The following is a 22,128-nucleotide window of genomic DNA, read 5'->3' on the forward strand; positions in this document are numbered from 1 at the left end:
ATGTAGTCCCAGCATGCTCTCTTCGGTTATCCAACATGGCAGTGAGCCTTTACGTGAACCGCACGGAGTTATGGCTTGCAAATGCAAGTTTCCGACCATCTTTTCGCCTTCCAGTACATTTTCATCCTAGCATATTTTTGAAATGGTTTCCAGGCCACATGGCAAAAGGTGAGAAGTGTTCCAAACCTCTATTTCTTCGAAAAAATTTGCATGAATGATTGCCACCAGATTGCCAAGAGGACAGTACTTTCACCCCCACTCCTCCCCTGTCTCTCTGACCACAATCCTTTGGGAGTTATGAGCCAAAACTATGGGGAAGTAAAAAAAGAAGAATCAAAGTGGGACAAAAATGATTGTTTTTATTCAATTAAATTTCTGGTACAAATAAATGTGCACTTAATGTATGGTTCTGAGGGAAACAGTTAGCTGTGTTTTCCAGAGAGTCCTGATGTTCCCCAAGACAAAGTCGAGGCAAACATCAGGACTCTTGGGAAAATAAAACTAACTAGTTTCCCAAGGGACCATACATTAAGTGCTTTGCTATATATTTAGACTGTAATGATGTCACCTGGATGGCCGTGCAACAAACCAGATTTAACTATAAAAAGAAACTACACTTTATTCAGCCGCCATGACACCCAGAAAGCATGGCCCACACAACTATCCTTGATCCTTTGCATGTTTACAATGTCTGAGAACTTCCGCAAACACAACTTCCAGTAAACAATACTATCAAAACATTACATCCCTTCCTTTCCTTAGGGACAAACAGATAACAGCAAAAAAAAATCTATCTGCATGAAAACTGTTCAATAAAATTTAGTAACATGAAACTGCATCTAACAGACGTCAACATAAGTCCAACGTGCCAACAGAGTTCAGTTCATAAAGTACATAGTCCTTGTACTTCTCCAGCATTCTGACAGTCTGCCTTGGTCTTGATGTTGCTATATTCTCCTATGGTGGAAGGGAAGCGTCTTGAGAAATGGCCTCTGTGGCTTCCGGTAATTCCCCTGGTGGGTTGTACCGCTTAACCAATGCACTGTTCCGCCTATGTTCCACACCCTCTTTGGACCTAACAGTCACCTCACTGCCTCCTTTAGTCTGCACTGTGTATGGCTCACTCTCAACATTTGCTTCTAGCTTGCCAGACGTTTTCATGTTCTTCACTAAATCCAGATCCCCAGGTGTTACAGGGCTTTCAGCGGCACCCCGCTTGTTGTCAGCATGTTCTTTGTGGACCAACTTGTGATTCCAATCACGATCTCTGGCCCCTTGTCCAACAGGTTACCAGTGCACCTTAACTCTGGAAGTTTTGTTTTCAACTCTCTACCAAACATGAGGAATGCAGGAGTAACACCAGTACTTGTTTGCGGTGTGGTTCTATAGGCTAACAGAAACTTCTGCAGTTCTTCGTGCCAGTTCTTTCCCTCGATGTGAGCATTTTTCAAAGACTTAAGCAGAGTTCTATTCTGTCTTTCGACATGTCCATTAGCCTGCGGCCAGAATGGTGGAGATGTCAAGTGTTTGATTCCGTGATCAGAGAGAAACTTCTCAAACTCCTCACACCAAAACTTAGGACTGTTGTCAGATTTGAGTGTAAATGGAAATCCATATCTGTAGAATATCTGTGTCAGCACATCCACCACTCTCTTAGCTGCTGTTGAGCGCATGATCACTACCTCGTAGAATCTACTGTAATAATAATAATAATAATAAAAATAAAAAGCATTTATATAGCGCTAAGCTCGACTAGTTCTCCATAGCGCTTTACAAAATTATAGACTAATTAACATAGCAATTACATTATAAAAAATCGTAAATTAAAAAGCGTCTTTGAACAAGTATGTTGTAAGGTTCTTCTTGAAAATTGCAACAGATTCAGATGTTTTCAAGGAATATGGTAAATCGTTCCAAAGCTTGGGACCGGTATAGTCTACGACTACGAGCAAACTTTCTCCAGTGGGAAGAGGACCCATCAAGTCTATGGCGATGTCTTGACAGGGTCCAGTAGGTGGCTTTACTCTTTTCATGGGCTCAGGAACTTGAAATTCACCTACGACTTGGCATCCATGACAAGACTTACACGTTCACTCTACATCTGAGTCAATCTTTGGCCACCAAACCTTTGTCCTTAAACGTGCCTTCATTTTTACGATGCACTGATGTCCCTCGTGGGCAAGACGCAAGACTTCTCCCCATAAAGCCTTCGGAACAACAATTCTTGTACCATGCAAAATGAGTTTGCCCAACACACGCAATTCATCCTTGACACACACATAAGCTGTCATCTTACATTGAGACCAGTCCCCACTTAAAATGTACTGTCTCAGGCTAGCAAGTTCTGGGTTAATATCAAAAGCCAGTTCAACTTGTTTCGCTGTCAGAGCAACAAGTAAACTTTCCTCAGCGACTGCCTTGACAAAATCAAATTTCACACTTGAGTCTTTAGGTTCACATTGATTGAGTCTTTCGAGAGAGTCTGCAATGTTTGCTTTGCCAGGCCAATAAACCACTCTGTAGTCATACCCCTGTAACCTCAGAACCCAACGTTTGATACGTGCTGAAGGTTTTGAAAGCCTGCCAAAAATACACTCGAGTGGCTTATGATCAGTTTCAAGTTCAAATTTCTGCCAGTACACATAAATATTGAACCTCTCACGAGCCCATACTAGGGCAAGGGCCTCTTTCTCGGTCTGACTGTATCTCCGTTCCACTTTAGTGAGGTTCCTGGACGTGTATGAGATTGCTTGCCACTCGCCATCCTAAAGTTGAGTCAGCACCACACCTAAACCTTGTGGATCTGCATCGGTAATAATACACGTGTTACAGTCTCCTCTGAAATATACAAGCGAAGTGGCCTGTGCAACGAGCTGTTTCAAGTTGTGGAAGGATCTTTCTTGTGCTTCACCCCAGATGAAAGGCTCATTCTTCCTCAAGAGGCTCCTGAGTGGTTCTGTTTTTTGTGCAAAGTTGGGAAGAAACTTTGCAGAATACTGTACAAGCTGAAAAGATGATCTGACCTGTGAAGCATCTTGTGGAGGGCTTGCCTTTAAGATGGCAGCTACTTTCTCTTCACTGGGTGCAACACCTTGCCTGCTCAGGTCATGACTGAAGAATGTCAGCTTGGGAAGACGAAAGTGGCATTTGTCCCCATTCAAAGTTAGTCCTTTCTCTTTCAATCGGGTCAGTACGGCATGTAAATTCCTGTCATGTTCCTTTATGCCACAACCATGCACAATCAAATCAAATCTGCCAAATTAGCCACTCCCTCCCAACCATGCAAAACATCTGCCACAATTTTCTGGTACTTTTCAGGTGCCGATGTTACCCCAAAGATCAAATACTTTTACCTGTACAAACCACGGTGTGTAACAAACATTGTGATCTCGTGCAGTCTTTCATCAAGTTCCACCTGGTGGAAGCTGCACTTGAGGTTGAGCTTTAAGAAAAGAGTTGAGCTATTAAGGTCGTACAAGACTTTCTCAATTATAGGGATAGGATGTCTTTCCCTCTCTATTGCTGAATTCGCCCTGTGCATGTCCACACAAATCCGAATGTCACCATCTGTCTTTGGGACAACAACCAATGGCGACCCACTCAGTTGGGTTGTGTGACACCTCCTCGATGATGTCTTTTGCTAACAGCTCATTCAACTTCTCGTCAACCCTGGCTCTTAACCCAAATGGCAGTCTCAGTATGGGTTGTGCAACAGGCTTGACATAGTCTTTTACATGTAACTTCAGCTGAAATCCTTCAGTTTCCCAACCCCTGTAAAACCTCTCTTTACTTCTCACAAATCTCGGCATCATTTCCTTCAGTAGTTAATGAACACACATCAGGGCCGACCCTTAATATGCCCAACTTCTCTGCAGTGTTCTTTGCGAGTAGAGGTCTTCCTTGACCTTTAACCACTGTGAATTCATCCACGCAACTGATACCACTGATTTCACATACAATCTCAGACACAAATGTCCTGATCACCTCAATAGGATCTTTCTACCCATAAGCAAACAACTTTCTGCTTGATTTCTTGAATTCACACTGGACACTCTTCTTCTTCAAAATTTCCCAGGTTGCTTGGTCGATCACATTGCATGACATGCCAGAGTCAATAAATACTGCGGGTAGCATCACTCCTCCAATCTTTAAATCTACTTTACTACCACGTGTAGGCTGACCAACTCCAACTGCAAATGCATAATGATCTTGTTGGCCAGTGGCTGAATCCTCTGATAGTTGGTAAGCTCTCCCCCATGTATGTTTCCTTCACTCGTGATCCCTTGCAAAGGGTTTTCACTCCTTTGTTTTGCAACAGACTGCAAAATGTCCAATCGTGCCACATGCATTTCATTTCGTGCTACGGGCAGGACAATTCTGGTCACATGCCATATGGTCAGTGTAATTACAGCGAAAACAGCCTCTCACTTTTGTCTCCTGAGAACCACTAGACTGTTTACTGGGCTTATTTCCTCTGCCTCTACCCTGTGCTGCCCTTTTTCCTTTTCCTTTGCTGTGAGGTCTGCCAGAAACAGTATTTACCTGACTGGATGACTGATCCATAGCCTTGACCTGCATGTTCACTGCTTCCTGCACACAAGCCAAATCTTGTAAATCCTTCAGAGTAGCATTTCCTTTCTCAAGAAACTTAGGGTGAAGGCTGGGATCCCTGCATTTCTCAATAAGCTGATCTCTTATTGCCTCATCGACATTTTGAAACTCGCAGGAGATCACTTTCTGCCTCAACCGACAAACAAACTGATCCATTGACTCTCCTGATGCTTGCTCCATTTGCCTAAACTGATGTCTTTTGAATGGAACATTCAACTGTGGTGCAAAATAGTTATCCAACAACTCCATACTCTCAGCAAATGGCTTGATATCTGCACCAGTCAATAATGTGTAATAAAGCTCCTGTAAATTCAACCCTTGAGTATGCAACAGCAATACAGTTTTCTGTTCATCCTGTGTAATACCTTTTGCCACCATACAGATTAAACAAGTGTTTCCACAACTTCCAGTGAACTGCAAGTGTGTTTGGATCTTCCTTTGGATTGAAGGGAGTAAGGCTGGCCACATCAAGAAGAGGAACAAACATCGCAGCTGGCGAAGCTTGTGAACTTGAAGTTGTACTCAAACTGGTTCTATTGTCCATCATCTTCTGAGAATATGCCTGGACTTTCCGTGCAAATGACTTTGAAAAACATCCACTACCTCACAAAACGAATTGAATCCTTGTCGCCAATTTAACGATGTCACTCGGATGGCTATTTAATAAACCAGATATAACTATAAAAAGAAACTACACTTTATTCAGCAGCCATGAAACCCAGAAAGCATGGCCCACACAACCATCCATGATCCTTTGCATGTTTACACTGTCCGAGAACTTCTGCAAACACAACTTCTGGTAAACAATACTATCAAAACATTACATAGACTTTCTCATAAACAATCATGTGACAAAAACAAGCTGTTGTATTCAGCATAAGGGCAATAACTGTGCAATTGTATCACGGTCAGGATACATTGTAATTTGATTAGGGGCAGTCATCCCTAAGAATCAAACAATCACAGGGCTTGTTGACCGTTACTTATCATGTTCAAAACTGCACTTTTAATGAGCTTGTCCACAGATATATACGGGTGGAGGTGCAGATATTGTAATTACATGTATTGTGGTTGGTGGGTGTGAATAACGAAGGTGCAAGTGTTGAGGTGCTAATTACAATAGTTGTGCAACACCCTCTCTCTCTTGGAAAGAGGACTGATAAATAAATGAATAAGTGTACTAATCAATTATAGTTCAGTTTATCTCGCTTGTGAGCCTACACGGCATAGTCTTTGAACCTTGACGGCTGTTTGCGAGTCCTTTGTGAACGGCAATGTCCACACTCATCTGTACTAGATGGCGCGCTTTCTGATTCCATATGTGGATGGCGAAGTCCGCCTTCTCCTCGAGGTAGTCTGTTCTCTAGCTCCATTTGCTCAAGGTCAGCTGGTTGTCTTTCCTGCTCCTGTTCAGAGTGTGTGGATGCGATTTCAAGCTGGTTCATCCCGGTGGTGTGTCTTTCAGCTGGCTCAGTTCTAGCCTCTCGGATTTGGGCATAGTTTCGTTGAATAGGTCCCATTGCCGTCTTGATCATGCAGGATCTCTATGTGGGTTGTTCGATCACCTCCCCATAGATCCATGGCTGAGACTTGTTTGTTGGTCGTGGCTTGAGAAATACCTCTTCTCCTGGGGCAAATGGTTTCAGCGGGCCTGATGCCCTCTTGTTGTAATGGGCTTTTGATCGGGCTCTCCTTTCTTCGATGTTTCTCACTATAACCTGTCCTGATGCAGCTTGTGGGAGTAGCTGGCTTGCTGCTGTTGGGATGATGTCATGAAGTTTCCGGGACTTGAGTCGCTGTGCTGGTGAGTACTGGTATCCCTGTTGTGGCGTGTTTCGATAGGCCAGAAGAGCCAGATATGGGTCCTCAAAGTGGAATTTTTTCAGAATATTTTTGGCAATCTTGACTTCAGATTCGGCTTTGCCATTTCCTCGACTATGGTAGGGAGATAATCTAATGCTGGTGAATCCGTATTCACGTGCAAAGCGTGCATATTCGTGGCTGACAAACTGTGGACCGTTATCTGTCACGCATTCGTCAGGAATGCTGTGACGTGCGAAGTTTCGCTTCAAGGCTCGTATGACTGCAACGGCTGATGTGTTTTTTAAAGGCCCAAGTTCAATATAGTCACTGTAGTGGTCCACAAGCACAAGGTAGTTACTGCCATTTAGTTGAAACAGATCTGGACTCACTCTTTCCCATGGCCGAGATGGTATGGCATGTGACTGCATGGGTTCATGGGGCCATTCACTTAAGTATTGAGAACACACACCTCATGAGGAGCATGTTTGCCTGATTGCTGCTTGCATTCCCGGCCAGTAAACGGATTCCTGGGCTATTCGTATACTACTGTTGGCACCTTAATTGGTGTGCTTTGTGTATCTTCTGTAAGAGCTCGGGTCTGAGTGATGTGGGAACAATGACTTGATGATATTTGAAAAGCACTCCATCATATACTGAAATCTCATCTCTGAGGTCCCAGTATGCTCTGATTTCCTCTGGTACTTCACTCTTTTGGTGGGGCCAGCCACCAAGTACCTTGTTGTTCAGTGTCATCAGTGATGGGTCTTTCTCAGTTTCCTTTCTGATCTGGTTCATTGTACCGGGTTTGACAAGGTATGTTGACAGGTCCATTTGTGTGAGATTCACATGAAACACATCGTAGTCTTGCGTCATTCTGGAGGGGGACTGGGTTCCACCATTGAGAGGTGCACGAGACAGAGTGTTGGCCACGAAGAGCTCTTTTCTTTTCTAGTACTGTACAGTGAATTGATAGTTCTGAAGTCTCAGCATCATTCTCTGAAGCCTCCGTAGAGCTCTGCTCAGAGGTTTTTTGAAAATTGTCTCGGGAGGCTGATGATCAGAGTGGACCATCATGTCTCACTTTCTATAAAGGTAATGATGCCATTTCACCATACAGGACACAATTGCCAAGCACTCTTTCTCAATATGAGCATAATTCTTTTCTGTAGCGCTGAGGGTGTGTGACGTGAAGCAGACAGGATGGCCCTCCTGAGGTAAGACCCCACCTATGGCACTGTCAGATGCGTCTACTTGAAGAGTCACAGGAAGGCTGACGTCATAATAGCGCAATACTGTTGTTGAGGCTACGAGAGTTTTGGCTGAGTTGAAGGCTGCCTCATGGCTCATGGACTTCTGACCAAAGGAATTCAGTGTCATCCCTAGTTAGTTTCCTCAATGGAAGGACTGTTTGGGACAGGTTTGGGCAGAACTTGGACAAGTACTGGCACATTCCTAGGAAACGTTGCAATGCGGCCTTATCTGCTGAGGTTGGTATTCCTGTGATCGCAGCTACTTTGCTTGGATCCGGCTGTACTCCATTTTTGGTAAGTCGGTGCTCCATAAATGAAACAGAGCTGGACTTAAATTGAATTTTTTTCATGGAGAGTCGAAGATCATGTTCATTACACTTCTCAACTAGATGGATAAGATTTCGGTCATGATCAATGTCAGCTTCTTAGTGTTGCCACAGCCATAAACACAGATGTCATCTGTGATGTTGATTACCCCATTCAATCCGTCCAGAAATTCATGTTGTCGCCGCTGATATTCTTCTGGTCCTGAGGCAATACCAAAGGGCATCCGATTGTGACAATAGCGACCATTTGGCCCCCGGAAAGTTGTTAGAAGGGAAGAGTCTTCATCCAGTTCAATAGTATGAAACGCCTCAGAAACATCAACGACGGTGAATACCTTGGCGTTTGTCAGAAGCGGTAGTCTCTCTTCGATTGTGGGTATGGTGTATTGGGGCCTTTTGATTGCCTTGTTTATGGTTTGGCTTAGATCGATGCAGATGCGAAGTTTGCCATTAGGTTTTTCCTTAACCAGCATATTGGACAGCCAATCGGTAGGTTGGGTTACCGGCCTTATAATTCCTTCTTCACAGAGCCTTTTCAGCTCTTCATTGACCCTGTTTAATTTTGCCACTGGAACACGGCGAGTAGGGGCATGAACAGGTGTGACTGATGGGTCCAAGTCAATGTGCATGGGGCTCCCAAGAGGCTTCCTGCGTCCTTGTTTAAAAACGTTGGGGTAGTGCTTTAGGATGTCCTCTGAAGTCAATTTGCCGAGTGCAGGCAGTTTCTGTGTGTTTCATGTGGTCTCCTCTTCGACTGCGTTTGTCTCGTCTGCATAGATGGTCAAATACTTTAAAGCCTGTGCGTCTCGTCCGCTAAGAAGTGGAGGCTTGTCATCTGGAACGTTCACCACTAGGAAGTCAATTGTGTGGAATTTGCCCTTCCTTTCACACACGAGGGTTACTTGACCTTCTGGTTTTGTTGTTTGGCTTCCGTAGGTGTTGATTCTGCTTTTTGTCTTTGAGATCTTCAAATTCGGGAATAGCTGGCTTAATACTGAACCTGGCATAGTGTTACAGGTCGACGCCGAGTCGATTTGAGCTTTAACAATTTTCGACTGCCTCCCATGGATGAGGTGCAGGTGAGTGAAGAATTTCTTTGCACCGACTGGCGCTGCCTGATCATTGATAACAAATGCCTCTTCATCAGGGTCATCATCAACAAAAATCGATCACTGCTGTCGTCTTCTACCAATTCTCGTTCCTCCTCTGCATGCACGAGCAAAATGGCCAATGATTCCACACTTGTTGCACCGTTTCGCAAACGCTGGACAATGCTGTTGACAAGGGCTGGGATGTTCACCGCAACACCAGAAGCAGGCCGCTGTTAAGGTATTGGAGCTGCGGTATTCGGGTTTTGTCTTCTTTGTGAAGTTTACCTGCTCCTGCTGGTTGCCTCAGGCATTTTTCATTAACTGGTTTGCAAATGTGGTTGTCTCATGGCTTTTGGCTATTTCAACAACTTCTCGTAGAGTGACTTTTGATTGAGCTGCATCTCGATGCCTGTGGCCTTTCCCAATCAGTTTTACGCGGAGAGATTTAGATGTTAATCCCGCGATGAACTGATTTCTCATCAATTCATCAGTGAAGTTTTCTTACTTGCACTGTGCAGCTTGATTGCGAATCCTTGTTTCCCAAGATGCGATGGATTCCTCTTCATTTTGTAGCAGGGAAAGGAATTTTTGCCTCTCGCCCTGAGACCCCGATGCTAGCGCCATAGTACTCTTTCAGAGCATTGATAACCGTGTGCGGTTTGCTCTGATCTTGTTCAGACAATCCTAAACTGTATTTGTAGATCGCTCTGGCTGTAGGGGATAACGATGCTCGAAGACATACCATCGCTTTCTCTGGTTTCGTCCACTTCGCTGCTTCTGTTTCCTTGGATGGATCAAACCAGTTTTGCATAATACAGTAGTTAACTAAGTCTTAGATGTAGACCTCCACATTGTGTTTATCATCCCCCGTTGTTTTGAATTACTAGAAGGGAGTGTTTGAGGCCATATCGCTCATCGGCTTGAATCTTCTTGACTGTGAAATTAAGAGACAAGCACCGCTGCCACCATGTTGACCGTTACTTATCGTGTTCAAAACTGCACTTTTAATGAGCTTGTCCACAGGTATATACGGGTGCAGGTGCAGATATGGTAATTACATGTATTGTGGTTGGTGGGTGTGAATAACAAAGGTGCCAGTGTTGAGGTGCTAATTACAATAGTTGTGCAACATGCTTATCTTGGTATATAACAATAATCAATCAATTATTGCTGAAGGATTAAAATCTAGCATATACATGTGTGGGGAAAAACTGTGCCAAAGGTCTTGGATACCATCTGAGGCCATAGGCCAACTTATGGTGGTGGATAACAAATTTTATTTTCTTCTGACACTTAACAAAGTGGTTGCCCAAAGAACCCAAATGATTTAGGACTTAGGCCATAAACTTAACAATTTTTTAGCAAGTGGATGATAAAGAAAACAGATGTTATTCAAATTAAAGAAAAAGCTTTCACCGAAACATAAAGGTAACAAAGGTAACAATGAATGAGAGTCACACTGATTAATGTAATTGTTATCTATAATTACCTCTTGTTTTAACTTTCTAAATTACTTTTTGTGAAGGATTATTAAATAACAAATTGTGTTTAGGCCAGGTTTCAATCTTTTTAAAAACAAATGTAGTACCACAAAATTTATTTCGAAATCAATTTTGCGGAAAAACCAAAGAGATTTGAGAGTGAGAGAGAAGAGGGAATTAATCTTGTTGATCGCCAAAGGTCGTTACCAAAGTCTTCACATAAAAATTCTGCCCAGCCAGATTGTAAACTGCTCAGCATATGTTCTACAGTTTTCATACTACTGTAGATAGTTACTGGCATGTTGTGTATTGTACATGTACCTTTCCTTATAAAAGGAAAAATATGAAGAAAAAAAATTGCTTAAATTATACTACATGGGGAAAATAACAACAAAGGGAATAAGCATGAGCCAGTCAAAAGAGAGTTAGACTTTTTCATTGGAAAATTGTTCACATGATTACATTGGTGGGAAAATGACCTGAAATCCCTTTCAGATGCATGTACTTAAAGGTATGTTTGATGTTTTGTGATGCAGTCTAACATGTAACCTACTTTCTGAAAGAGCTTAGGGCACCAGTGGTTGATAAGAATGAAATAACGGTAATTTTGGGAATTTGGGAGGAGATTATTATAATGATACAAATTTGTAGAACAAGCAACATGGAGACCATTAATGTTGATTGGAACAAATTAAGGTTATCACACTGCAAAACATTAGGACACCATGTGAGCACTATATTTAGCTCCACACGTTATTTTGACAAGTACATGTGTGTTTCTGCAAGAGGTTCAAATTAGAAGGTTATGTTGAGGACCATACAATATTACAAAAGTTGAATAGGGAAAAAAAGCCAGTTACTTTACCATAAATTTTTAGAATTTTTATGGGAAAGTTTTCGTTGTACAATTCCCTATAAGGTGGTACATGTACATACATGGTGCATCTCATTCTCAAAATAAATTGAAAGGAATCACACAACTTGCCAACAACATTTAAGCCCGAGATTTCAGGATAGTTTTAAAATTCAACATTTTATTGGATGGCAAAAACTTGTCATCCAGCAGCTTTCTCTTACAAGTTATGCCATTCTTTAAATATCACTGTCATGTGACAGACGTGCAGAGCTCTTTTCATTCCTGTAAAAATGGGTCATGAGTTAAAGGTTGAAGGCAAATTTCAGGCTGCAGGTTCTTGTGGGAATATTATATTGTGCCTTGAGTTGTGATGAAAGTTAAGCCTTAACATGCAAGAATGTTGTGTGGTTATCTTGTTAGGTTTTCGAAAGATGCAACTAAAGCTTCCAAAGTGTGACTGTGTTGTGGAAGTTCATGATGCAAGAATATCCTTTACTTTGATCTTGATTGACCACAGTGGGTCAAGGACGTTTCATTTATTTTGCACCTCAACATTCAACTTAATCATCAGTCTTTCTCTCCCACTTGTGCCTGTCTTTTTCATCACAAATATTCCTCCTACACACAGTGCATACCCATGCACCTGCAGACATACCCATGTCAATCAAGGTTGAGGTCAGCATTAAATTCTATACAGAACATTCTTTGGAAAATTTTAAAACCCAAGAAGATTGACAAAAATGTGAAATTTATTTCTTTACTCTAGGTACATTAAAAGCATGACAAGACTTTTTATCTCTTAGGCCCCTATATGTAGTCTGTGACTTTTTAACATAACTCCTCTTCAAGTTTATTGACTTTTCTAGGAATGTTGCTATGGCAAAGTGTACTGAATAACTTTAAGGGTTTCTCTAGGTTTTTTGATTGAAGTTCTCTGGAACATACTTTGATGCTCTAATGTTGATAAAATATTAAGACACCTAATATATGTTTACTAATGGTTGTCCTAGAATTCCATACAACTCCTTCTCAGTTTATTTTCAGTTTCTGAATATACTTCTCATCAAAGGTACATTTTTATATTCCTTGACTGAGGTATAAATTCCCTTTACTGGGAGAAATCCCAAATTTCAAAATAATTTATCAAGCAGGCCACATGTACTTGTGCTTAACAAGATGGATCTCATAGGAATGGCCAAGCAAAGGGTTTGATTATTGTTATTTTACTCCAAAGGTAGACAGCTGTATTAGTAGCCTTCTGCAGGGTGCAACAAAAGTGCTGTTGGATATCAGGGGGCTAGTGAAAATTCCCCGTCCAGCTATGATGTTTTTATCGCATATTAGAAAACCCATTGCTATTGGGTTGTTCTTGCTTAGTTGTTCTTTTATGGTTCACCTTGGCTGCTACAGATTGTATTTTCTTGTTTTATTTTCCCACTGGGCCATTGGCTTCAACAGTTTACATTTCTTTCTATTGGTTGCCTTTGTGCACACCAGTACAACAGTTTTGTCCAGCATGGCAACAGATGTAAGTTTAGCTTATGTCCCCTAGTTTCCATAGTTAATTTCTTTATTTTCTTCAAGTCGTTTTGTAACTTTAAAGTACCGGTAATTAATCAGTGAACATTGTAATATATTTACTGTACAAAATAATTAATATATTTTCAATTTTACCATTTCCTTTCTTTCTGTTTTTCTGTTCATCCTTGCTTATTCACTTCAGTCTTCATTACATTCCACCTTCTATGCTGTAATCTATTTAGTAAGTCATCAGTATTAAAGAATGCATTCAAATCTATTCGTGCTGTAGTCATGCCTATGATAGTTAAAAGACTAATGTACTGTTTTCAACTGGTGTTTGCAAGAAATGGCAAAGCTAGGGAAAATTGAAGACTGAACATGTAGATGCTAGCTTCTTAAACAGGGATTGATAACAACAATGATAGCCTTTAAATTGTAGGAGATCCTGAGGCAACTGGAAAGTGAGGGAACTAGAGCTGTGCTTACTGACAGTAAATCACAATATCATTACAGCATTAAAAGGGTAAACAAAAAAATATGGTCAAATACACCTGTTTGAGATTAAACATGTGATTTGTTTATGAGCATATTGCAGTTAGTTTACACTAATAATGACTTCATTTGATAACATCTCTTTTGCTATCATCTTGTTGTTTTTCATAGTGCAGGTAATACAAAATATAATCTATTTTTGTGTTGTGGCCTTGTAATTGGTTATACAGGTCCCCCATTCAAACCAGCTTCAAAGCTGGACTGGGCCATCCTGTCCAACATTGAAAATAACTAAATAGAAAACACAAATAAATTCATTGAATTAGACTCTTTTCATCAACCCTGACCAGGCAAGCTTCATTAATGATAGATATATTGGACAAAACATTAGTGAATTAATTTACTTGTAGTACAGAGGGGAAATTAGATTGCAACAGTAGAAATTGTGATATACATATCCAGCTTCCTAAAGTTCACTGAAGTCAATGGTGAACCTAAAATTGATTGTGTTTTAAAATATTACTGGTAATTCACAAGTTATTAATATCATTATTGACTTGCTTTACAGGTTATACCAGCTGTCCTTGAAGCAGTAAAGGATGCTGAATATGAAGGAACATATATTAGATCAGTCAGTAGATATCTTTGGTTATTGATATTTCAAAAATGTTTCTTTATAAAATTACTCTGCAAGTTAAGGAATGTGCAGTAATTTTTATATTAAAATGGGAATAAAGTAGCAATATAATCCCTTGAAATCACCCTGAAATTCTAGCCATAACATTTTTATTCCCCATTCCAAAGGTTCACTAAGAGCCTCCAGAAGACGTGTTATATTTAGATTGCAGTACCAAACCAGTGGAGCTTTTAAATTATTGTACAATTTACTTACATTTTGGGTTGGTGATGGCTGTAATTGCTCCTTATGACATTACACATACCCTTGTCTATAATTTCTAGTTGGACCAAACTTGGACATCAAGGGCATGAATAGTATCTTCCTCTTTTAACAAAATGGTTCGTATACCTGTAAAGGAAATTTCTAACAGATTGGGGTTTTTTGTTTTAATTCTTTTTCATATTTTTGCTTTTCATTAAAAATAAGAGGTTCCACAGGTTCCAGAATATCCGTGGTCTGCTAACCCACAATTTAGTAACACCCTGAAATGTGTGTCCTGGGTCTGAAATAGTCATGCAAAATTGCCTCAGGATCCTTAGTTTGTTAAAATATGTCAAAAGGGTTTGACCCACTCTCTATTTAATGTGAAAACAGGACTAATCTGAGTTGAAAGACTGTTCAGTTTACATTCATTCAATCACAAAATCAAATGAAAAAAATCTGTAATCAGTGGTGAAGTATGTTAACCATGTAATGAATTATTTCCCTTGCACCAATATAAATTATCAATAATATTTCTGAGGGTCACATATAATTATGTTAATTATTGTGAAGTATTATAACTTACTTTAACTAAAGAGAGAATCTTGTAATAATTGATTATCATAACTAAAACTCCCAAACATTGGAATAAGAATGACTTTTTTCATTAAATTAATTATTCTTCTGAAAGTATATTTAATAACTAGACCTGACCCATGACACCAACAGTAAATGAAAAAAATCAGAGTGAACACCAGCCTACAATGACGTTAGCAGTTCAACTTTCCTGTCTATAAATTGCAATCCAAGCAGCATAAATATCTCTCAGGAATATCAAATATTTTGAAAAAAGTGACTGTCTTTCAACTTTTGCATATAGAATCCAGACAAGCCTTACAATATTTTGATCTGTGGTTTGCCAAATACTGGAAAGTCGTCTTTGGTAAATGCACTCCGAAGAAAATACATGCGAAAAGGTATTTTTTTAATTTTTCATCAATCTTCAGCCTTCTCCCTGTACTAAGAAATTATTAAATGGAGCCTGATGAGATGCCGGTAATGCTAAAATAAAATTTAAACAGCAAAATTGAACTAAATTGAACCAGTTCAGCAGTAAGTTTCATGCACTTAGAAACACTTGGATTTTTTCTCCTCAACAATGAACTTCTTTAATTCTCCTAAGTTTCTTTTCTAGTGTGTCTTTTTATGTTGCATTTCTTCATCTTCATTTTAATTTAAAGGGTAATTACATTAAGTTAGTTGAGGGAAAAAATGACCTATGTGGATTAGCATTTGCTATCTGTGGGTGAAAGGAATGTCTTGTAAATTAATGTATATTAAATGCAGAGTTAGAAAAGTGCAAAAAAGGCAATGAAGAGTACCATGGTAATGGTTCTGAATGTTGCTCTCCCACAACACATGCACATTTGAGAGACAAAGTGTAGTTACTGTAATTTAATTTTCCTGCCTCCAGTGGCAAATACTTTGTGAATTTGTGGAACATTTGATTTAAACTGTTTATTATTAAAATATGGTTATCATATTGTTTTCTTGGTTTGTGTGAAGGCAAAGCAACCAGAGTGGGTGCTGTTCCAGGGATAACAAGATCCATACAAGAGAAAATTAAGGTGCTTACAAACTTTATCTACACACTGTATGTAAACATTTTTCCATGTGCATCAGCTCAAGAAATTGAAATTGCTTTCTTTGAAAGGTGAAAAGCATTAAAAAGGAACTTTGTAACCCTAAACAATCCTTATTTTCAATGGTCTTGACTTAACTAGTTTGAAAAGTTGCAATTTCAGAAACACGTGTAGTTTCTTTCTTTTTTTTTTTTTACCCTGGCTGTTTACTCATTGTTCTATAATGGTATAATTATTTTAATTAATGTGAACTATACAAAGTTTGTGAATATATCAAAATCATGTAATTATGTGAACTGTGGTAAAGAAATGAGTATGAGAGCGATCTTTGCAGTGATGAATGCTACCTAAGCAGTAGAGAAAATAATGCCCGAAAAAAATTCAGGCCTGGACAGGAATGGAACCCATGACCTCTGTGATACAGGTGCATTGCTCTACCGACTGAGCTAACAAGCCAAATGGGAACTGGTCATTATGTTAGTTTGTAATAAACCTGCGAGGTGATGAGTGGATGTTTATTGTTCATATAAATTATGTAGTTGACATTATACGATTTTCACATAGGCACTGGTATCGCGGAGGTGCATGGGTTCGAATCCTGTACAGTCCCGAAGTTTTTTTCAGGCCTTATTTTCATTACTGCTGAAGTAGTGTTCATCACTGTGAAGATTGCCTTCATACTTAAATGACCTATACACTTCAAATATGAAGTTTCAGGGCATCTGCTCTCCCCTTTTACATGTATGTGCCATGATGTCAATTTTTTTGTTAGTTCCATATTTCTGTTCCTTCATCTGATCATCATTATTGATTATATAGCCACTCATTCTCCAAAACAAGAATAAAATAAAATGATAATAATTTTGATATAGTAAGGCTCTGGGGTAAAACTGAACAGTTTATATTGTACAAGTTATTCCTTTTCTTTCTGTCTGTTTCCTAATCTTTTTCTTATGTAAAACCAAAACATGCAACTATCTGATGTAAATTAAAAATGCTAACGATAGGAACTCTGGCTCTTATGGATTCATTTCTACAACTGTATACACTACTGACCTTAGTTACACTCATTGCACAATAACTGATTTTTAGAAAGGCATTTTTGGTATTGAAATTATATCTTGCAGGTTTGTGATGAGCCAGTAACATACATGATTGACACTCCAGGTAACCCGTGTAGTTAAGTAATCTCAGTCAGTTAACTTACATGATTGGCTGATAATACAAAGTCATGTAGATCAGCAGAATGCTACTTTTTTACTTACAATGCTTCTCATTTTTTCAGGTGTGGTGGCTCCATATATACCAACTGCAGAAGTAGGAATGAAGCTAGCATTAATAGGTATGGCTTCATTTAAAGCATAATTATTAGAGCATTGCTGGGTTTCAGCCAGTCTATACTGTACAATTATTATTTTATGATCATACAGTGTTTGTTACCCAATGATAATGTACTGGTATATCAAAATGTGTTGATAACACACCTCATCATAAAGCTACCTTGAATTGTTTGGGTCAATTTTTCCACCAAAGTCAAGTAACTTACTGATAGTCGTTTTAACTGAAGTTAACAATCCATCAATTTCTCTGTATACCAAAATCCTTGAAAGTTATTCAGTAACAAGTTTCCCAGCTCATCAAATCAACTATGGCATCAACAAAATTAATGACTCTTGACTGATGATGACTTCTGCTCAGGTTGTCAAAGTGTCAGTGGCTCCCACCACCAAGTGTCATTGTCAGTCATTATGACCAATTGTTGTGGTTTAAACATTTACTGTTTGATAGATTGTGTAGTTTTAGAGATAATGGGTTCATCCCAATAATTACCAGTATGCCCCTCGATGATGACTGTTGAGTTTTGATTATTGCAATGACTTTCCCCATATAGTTATCATTACCCCTTACACGTAGCTTCCAGGGTACAAAACACTTTTAAAATGTCTTATAGTAATAGATAAATCAGTTCTAATACTCCATGTTATTGAAGGTTGCTTTAAAGATCATATTGTTGGTGAGGAATTGATTGCTGATTATCTGTTGTATACCTTGAACAAAGAAAAACGTTTTGAGTGAGTTCCATATGGTGTTACCTAAGATTTGTAGAGTACAGTTAGTGACTGTTTTGGTGTAGTGTATGAATAAGTATTATTACATGACTACTAACTAAAGTTTTCTCTGAATATCTAAAAATAAAAAAGGCATCAACCAGTAATATTGAAAAAGACATTACAACATGATATATCTTTTGGGTCTTTCTAAAAGTACAAGTAACAAACTCCCTATATGAAAATTAAACTTAGTTATGAGGAGCTTTGGGGTGAAAGAACCTTAGCAAAGGGTACACTTGTTAAAATACATACTACAGTTAGGATTACTTGCATTGAATTCCAAAACTGTTTTGCCCTATTTCCAACCACCACCTTTCCCGTTCCCACCCCTAACTCCATTGACAGTGTGGTTAATTGTTAACCAGAGATAAGAAACTAATGGGTGTCAAGGGTACAAAGGAGCAAGGAGAAGGAATTACAATTACAAGAAAGAATTCAAATGATTCAGGAAAACTGGATCAGGTGTACATGTTCATACCATGTTTAGTCTCACTGGTGAGAATAAACTGAAAAAGCCATTTAAGTTTTCTATCTACTGTAGGTCTGTTTTCTCTTCTGCTTTTGTGCCATCTTCTTTTACCTTCTTATGGGTTAAGGGTGTGTTCAGAGGTAGTTGGGTGCTCTTTGCCATAGGCAGCTGTCCAGAAGTTGAGATTTGACTTGACATGCACCCTTTTTTAGTTCATCTCCAAACATATGTAATTGTGATCTTTTTGCTTACAGCAAACATAAATTTGGTGATTAAAGTAGTGATGCTTATGACAAATTGTAACATTTTAGAAATGTTACTGTTCTCCTAGATATGTGGAAAGTTTTGGCCTCATGAACCCTAGTGATAATGTGAACTTTGTCATGAGACAGTGGGCTAACAAACTAGATGCTACAATATCGGGTATGTTGGAAACAATAGAAATATTTCAAAGACGTCTAGCATGTTATTGACATCATAAAAATTCACACACTTTCCAATCAACTTTTTTGTTCAATCTTCTATACTTACAGTTTCTTTCTTAAATTTGATTGCACAAGACTTGTTTTAATTGTTGTAATTGTGAATTATTTTGTTGTAGCTTTGTCAAATTTGTGACTGTTTTATTTTTTAAGGTGGAGTACCAGATTATCGCAGAGCTCATGTTGATTTCCTCAAAAGGTTTAGAAGAGGAATGTTGGGACATGTACTACTTGATCGTCAGTTACTCAAGGAAAAACAAAATTTTTTACCAACAAGTCTGGGACAGTAAACATGAAAAGGATTCGCACTGTTGTTCATCAGTGCCTTTCAAGCATAGCAGCAATTGCCCACATTTGGCAATAGGATGGAGAGCTTTCCACACTTTTAATGCCACACTGCCATGTTTGGCTGGGTTTACAGAATTCCTCTCTTCTGTGACTTGATACAGAAGGCAGGGCAGTCCCAGCAGGCAGCAATAGTATTTATGAACATGTAAAATAAAATTATTTGGTTTGATTGTTAGAGTTTTGAGACTTAAAGATTTCTTTCTTTTGTTTGTGTTTTCTAAATTTGTTGCATTCAATTAATATTTAATTTGACATAAACCTGTAAGATGATAAATCAAACACAATGAATAAATGAAATTCATGTATCTGAACTGCGGTTATAGAAATATTCACGATCACCGCACGTAAACCACCACGATCACCGCAGTAAAGAGCACTATTTAAGCAATAGTGAAAATCAGACCTGTAGAATTCAGGCCTGTTAACTTGATGACCTGCTCCCAGTTGGCCTTTTAGCTCAATTGGTAGAGTGCTGCACTAGTCTTGCAGAGGTCAGTGGTTCAAATCCCGTACTGGCCTGAATTTTTCAGGTCTGATTTTCACTATTACTCAAATAGTGCTCTTTACTGCAAGGATTGGGCACAAATACATATATTTGTTAAAAGTTGAATACACAGTTTACATCTACTTCACTTACAGTTTTAGTCCAGATGTCCCCCAAGACAAGCTTACAACATTCAAGCACATAGCTATACTCATCATTGATAAGTTTACCCGACAAGAATCAATAAAGCTTATATTTTTAACAAGAAATACGGTAGAGCCCCCTGATTAACCTTAAACCTCACCGAGTCAAACAAGATGCAATTTCCCATTTTTTCCAGTCATTTACTATCAGCTAACTTAAATTCAAATTACCTGCCAACTCAAAGTGATTCTACTTGCCCTTGGCTAATATTTATCCAGACAACTTGAACTTAAATAAAATCATAGGTCCATAACGGTCAAAGTGACAGAACATAGCTCATTAATGTGTCCCAATCTTCAGCTAAACTTCCCAAACTAAAGATTCTTAAAAAAAAAAAAAAAAAAAAAAAAAAACGCCTCAGAAAGCAAATTTATTTTACTAAACCGATGAATGATAAACATGATTACTTGTTAGCTCAAACCACCGACTGACATTTTTTGCAAGTTAGTGGGGTTCTACTGTATGTATTGTCACTTGTGACAAGAAAAGAGGAACAAACTTCCCATGCTCTGCCATTAAATCGTAAACAATTGGAATCTTGTTCAGTACTTCACAAACCATATAAAGAGCTAAAACAATTGAAAAATTCCCATAATTCAGAAGTGCCCAAATTTGCTTACATGTATATACATGTAATATAACATTCACGAAGAACTTGACACTTCTTAAATATAGAGATATAAAACACTTTCATGCCTCCGAATATTTCAAAACAATACCCTCGCGTCCAATACCCATGTATAATACAACGACGGCACAATTAAGTGCGTGTTTGTGCGTTATGATTGTTTACACAAGCTTTGCATAAGTAATTAGTTTCAGAGTGCACTTTGTGGCTAACCCCCAAAACGTAGCCGAGTTTGTCCAGCTTTACCTACTCAAGACTAACTGCTCAAAATCAAAATTACTATCACACTACTCTAAACAACAATTGAATATTTCTCCGAGAAGCTCAATCGGAATAATTCTTTTATCAACTATTCTGGAGGTGATAAATCAAGATGGTTAACCAACAAGCTAAATTTTCAACTGTTTATGCACGTTTTTCGAATAATGTTAGCATTGATTTTGTCTTAGAAGATAAAAATGCAACTGAACGTTTATCTTTCTCCAGCTATATCATCTTCCTGGCTTGCCAAAGAAATTTCCTTCCTTGGAGTATCATCATTTGTTGCTAACAAACAAGCGCGTTCCTCGTCCATCTTGCCTTCGCTCAATTCATCTTCTTCTGGTATCTCTGGCAACGCTTTCTTCTTTTGCCGAGCCATGTTCAGCAGTTGAACTCGCTGAGCGAACGAAAAAACGATTCGTGTTATGAGATGATCCACATGCTCCTCAAATTCATCGAAACTTTTTTGATTCTTCTTAGCCATCAACTTATTCATCCATTTTCCACGAGTTGAACTTTCCTTAACATGGTTTTCAATCTTGTGTAGGGTTTCTTTCAGATCGCTGTAGAATTCGGCGCGGCGTATGAATTTCACATCTGCCCCGTTCAAAACTTTGGTAATCTGCTTGAGTACAGGCACAAATCGAAGGACATAAGCTTTATTGTGCTTGGCGCTGGCGATCGCCCAGTGAATGTTGTCAACAATGGCAAAAATGGATCCGCGAGAAGCGAAGCAGCTCTCACTATTGGTGGCCATCAGTGAATTTGTAACCCCTTCCTCCTTCATTTGTTATCCAGACTTCGTTTCTGAGCTTCAAATACAAGTCAACAAGTATACTGCAATTCCTTTAATGCTTCCCCGAAACCAGTTGACAAACCCAAGAAAATTCAAGTCTTTGGGTAACATACACGCGTTAACTACCCTCGTCAAAAATTACTTGAAAGATTTCACGCAGCACCAGTAAACCTTTGAATCCCTTACTGCCATCCAGGTCTTCCTCGCGAACACCATAAAAAAATTCGCTCATCTAGGAAAGTAGGAATTGTCTTGATTGATCTAATAAGGAAGTTCACACGAACTGGTTAGTCCCTCTAACAAGACGTTCATGTACAGCTTGTGAAACACTCGAGTTGTTCTCGTGGTTTATCATACTTGATTAACCTGCTAAGACCTGATTTACATACTG

General features: G+C 39.1%; 2 protein-coding genes and 1 pseudogene across 2 annotated transcripts; 1 reads left to right on the plus strand and 2 right to left on the minus strand.

The window, feature by feature from the left end:
* The first annotated feature begins 11 nt into the window (after positions 1-11).
* On the plus strand, positions 12-19,675 carry LOC111340432 (mitochondrial ribosome-associated GTPase 1). Its single transcript, XM_088739189.1, has 12 exons — positions 12-168; positions 11,839-11,902; positions 12,519-12,624; positions 13,379-13,462; positions 14,000-14,062; positions 15,192-15,288; positions 15,878-15,939; positions 17,082-17,121; positions 17,240-17,296; positions 17,945-18,026; positions 18,866-18,957; positions 19,170-19,675. Exons 1-12 carry the CDS (start codon positions 36-38, stop codon positions 19,304-19,306), a joined length of 1,017 nt encoding a protein of 338 aa, XP_088595315.1. The 5' UTR covers positions 12-35; the 3' UTR covers positions 19,307-19,675.
* Positions 8,050-9,988, minus strand: LOC148720144 (uncharacterized; annotated as a pseudogene).
* A 734-nt stretch (positions 19,676-20,409) lies between the features above and the next one.
* On the minus strand, positions 20,410-22,078 carry LOC111340433 (uncharacterized). The gene has a single exon (XM_022947280.2). The coding sequence runs from the start codon at positions 21,726-21,728 to the stop codon at positions 21,153-21,155; it is 576 nt and encodes a 191-aa protein (XP_022803015.1). The 5' UTR covers positions 21,729-22,078; the 3' UTR covers positions 20,410-21,152.
* Positions 22,079-22,128: the final 50 nt, after the last annotated feature.

This window comes from Stylophora pistillata, chromosome 11, assembly GCF_964205215.1.
Source record: "Stylophora pistillata chromosome 11, jaStyPist1.2, whole genome shotgun sequence".
Taxonomy (NCBI): Eukaryota; Metazoa; Cnidaria; class Anthozoa; order Scleractinia; family Pocilloporidae; genus Stylophora; species Stylophora pistillata.

Coding starts and splice junctions, on each gene's coding strand:
- LOC111340432 (XM_088739189.1), top strand. CDS start 36: ATGGCAGTGAGCCTTTACGTGAACCGCACGGAGTTATGGCTTGCAAAT. Junction 17,122..17,239: donor ATACATGATTGACACTCCAG/GTAACCCGTGTA, acceptor TCATTTTTTCAG/GTGTGGTGGCTCCATATATA. Junction 17,297..17,944: donor AATGAAGCTAGCATTAATAG/GTATGGCTTCAT, acceptor ATGTTATTGAAG/GTTGCTTTAAAGATCATATT.
- LOC111340433 (XM_022947280.2), bottom strand. CDS start 21,728: ATGAAGGAGGAAGGGGTTACAAATTCACTGATGGCCACCAATAGTGAG.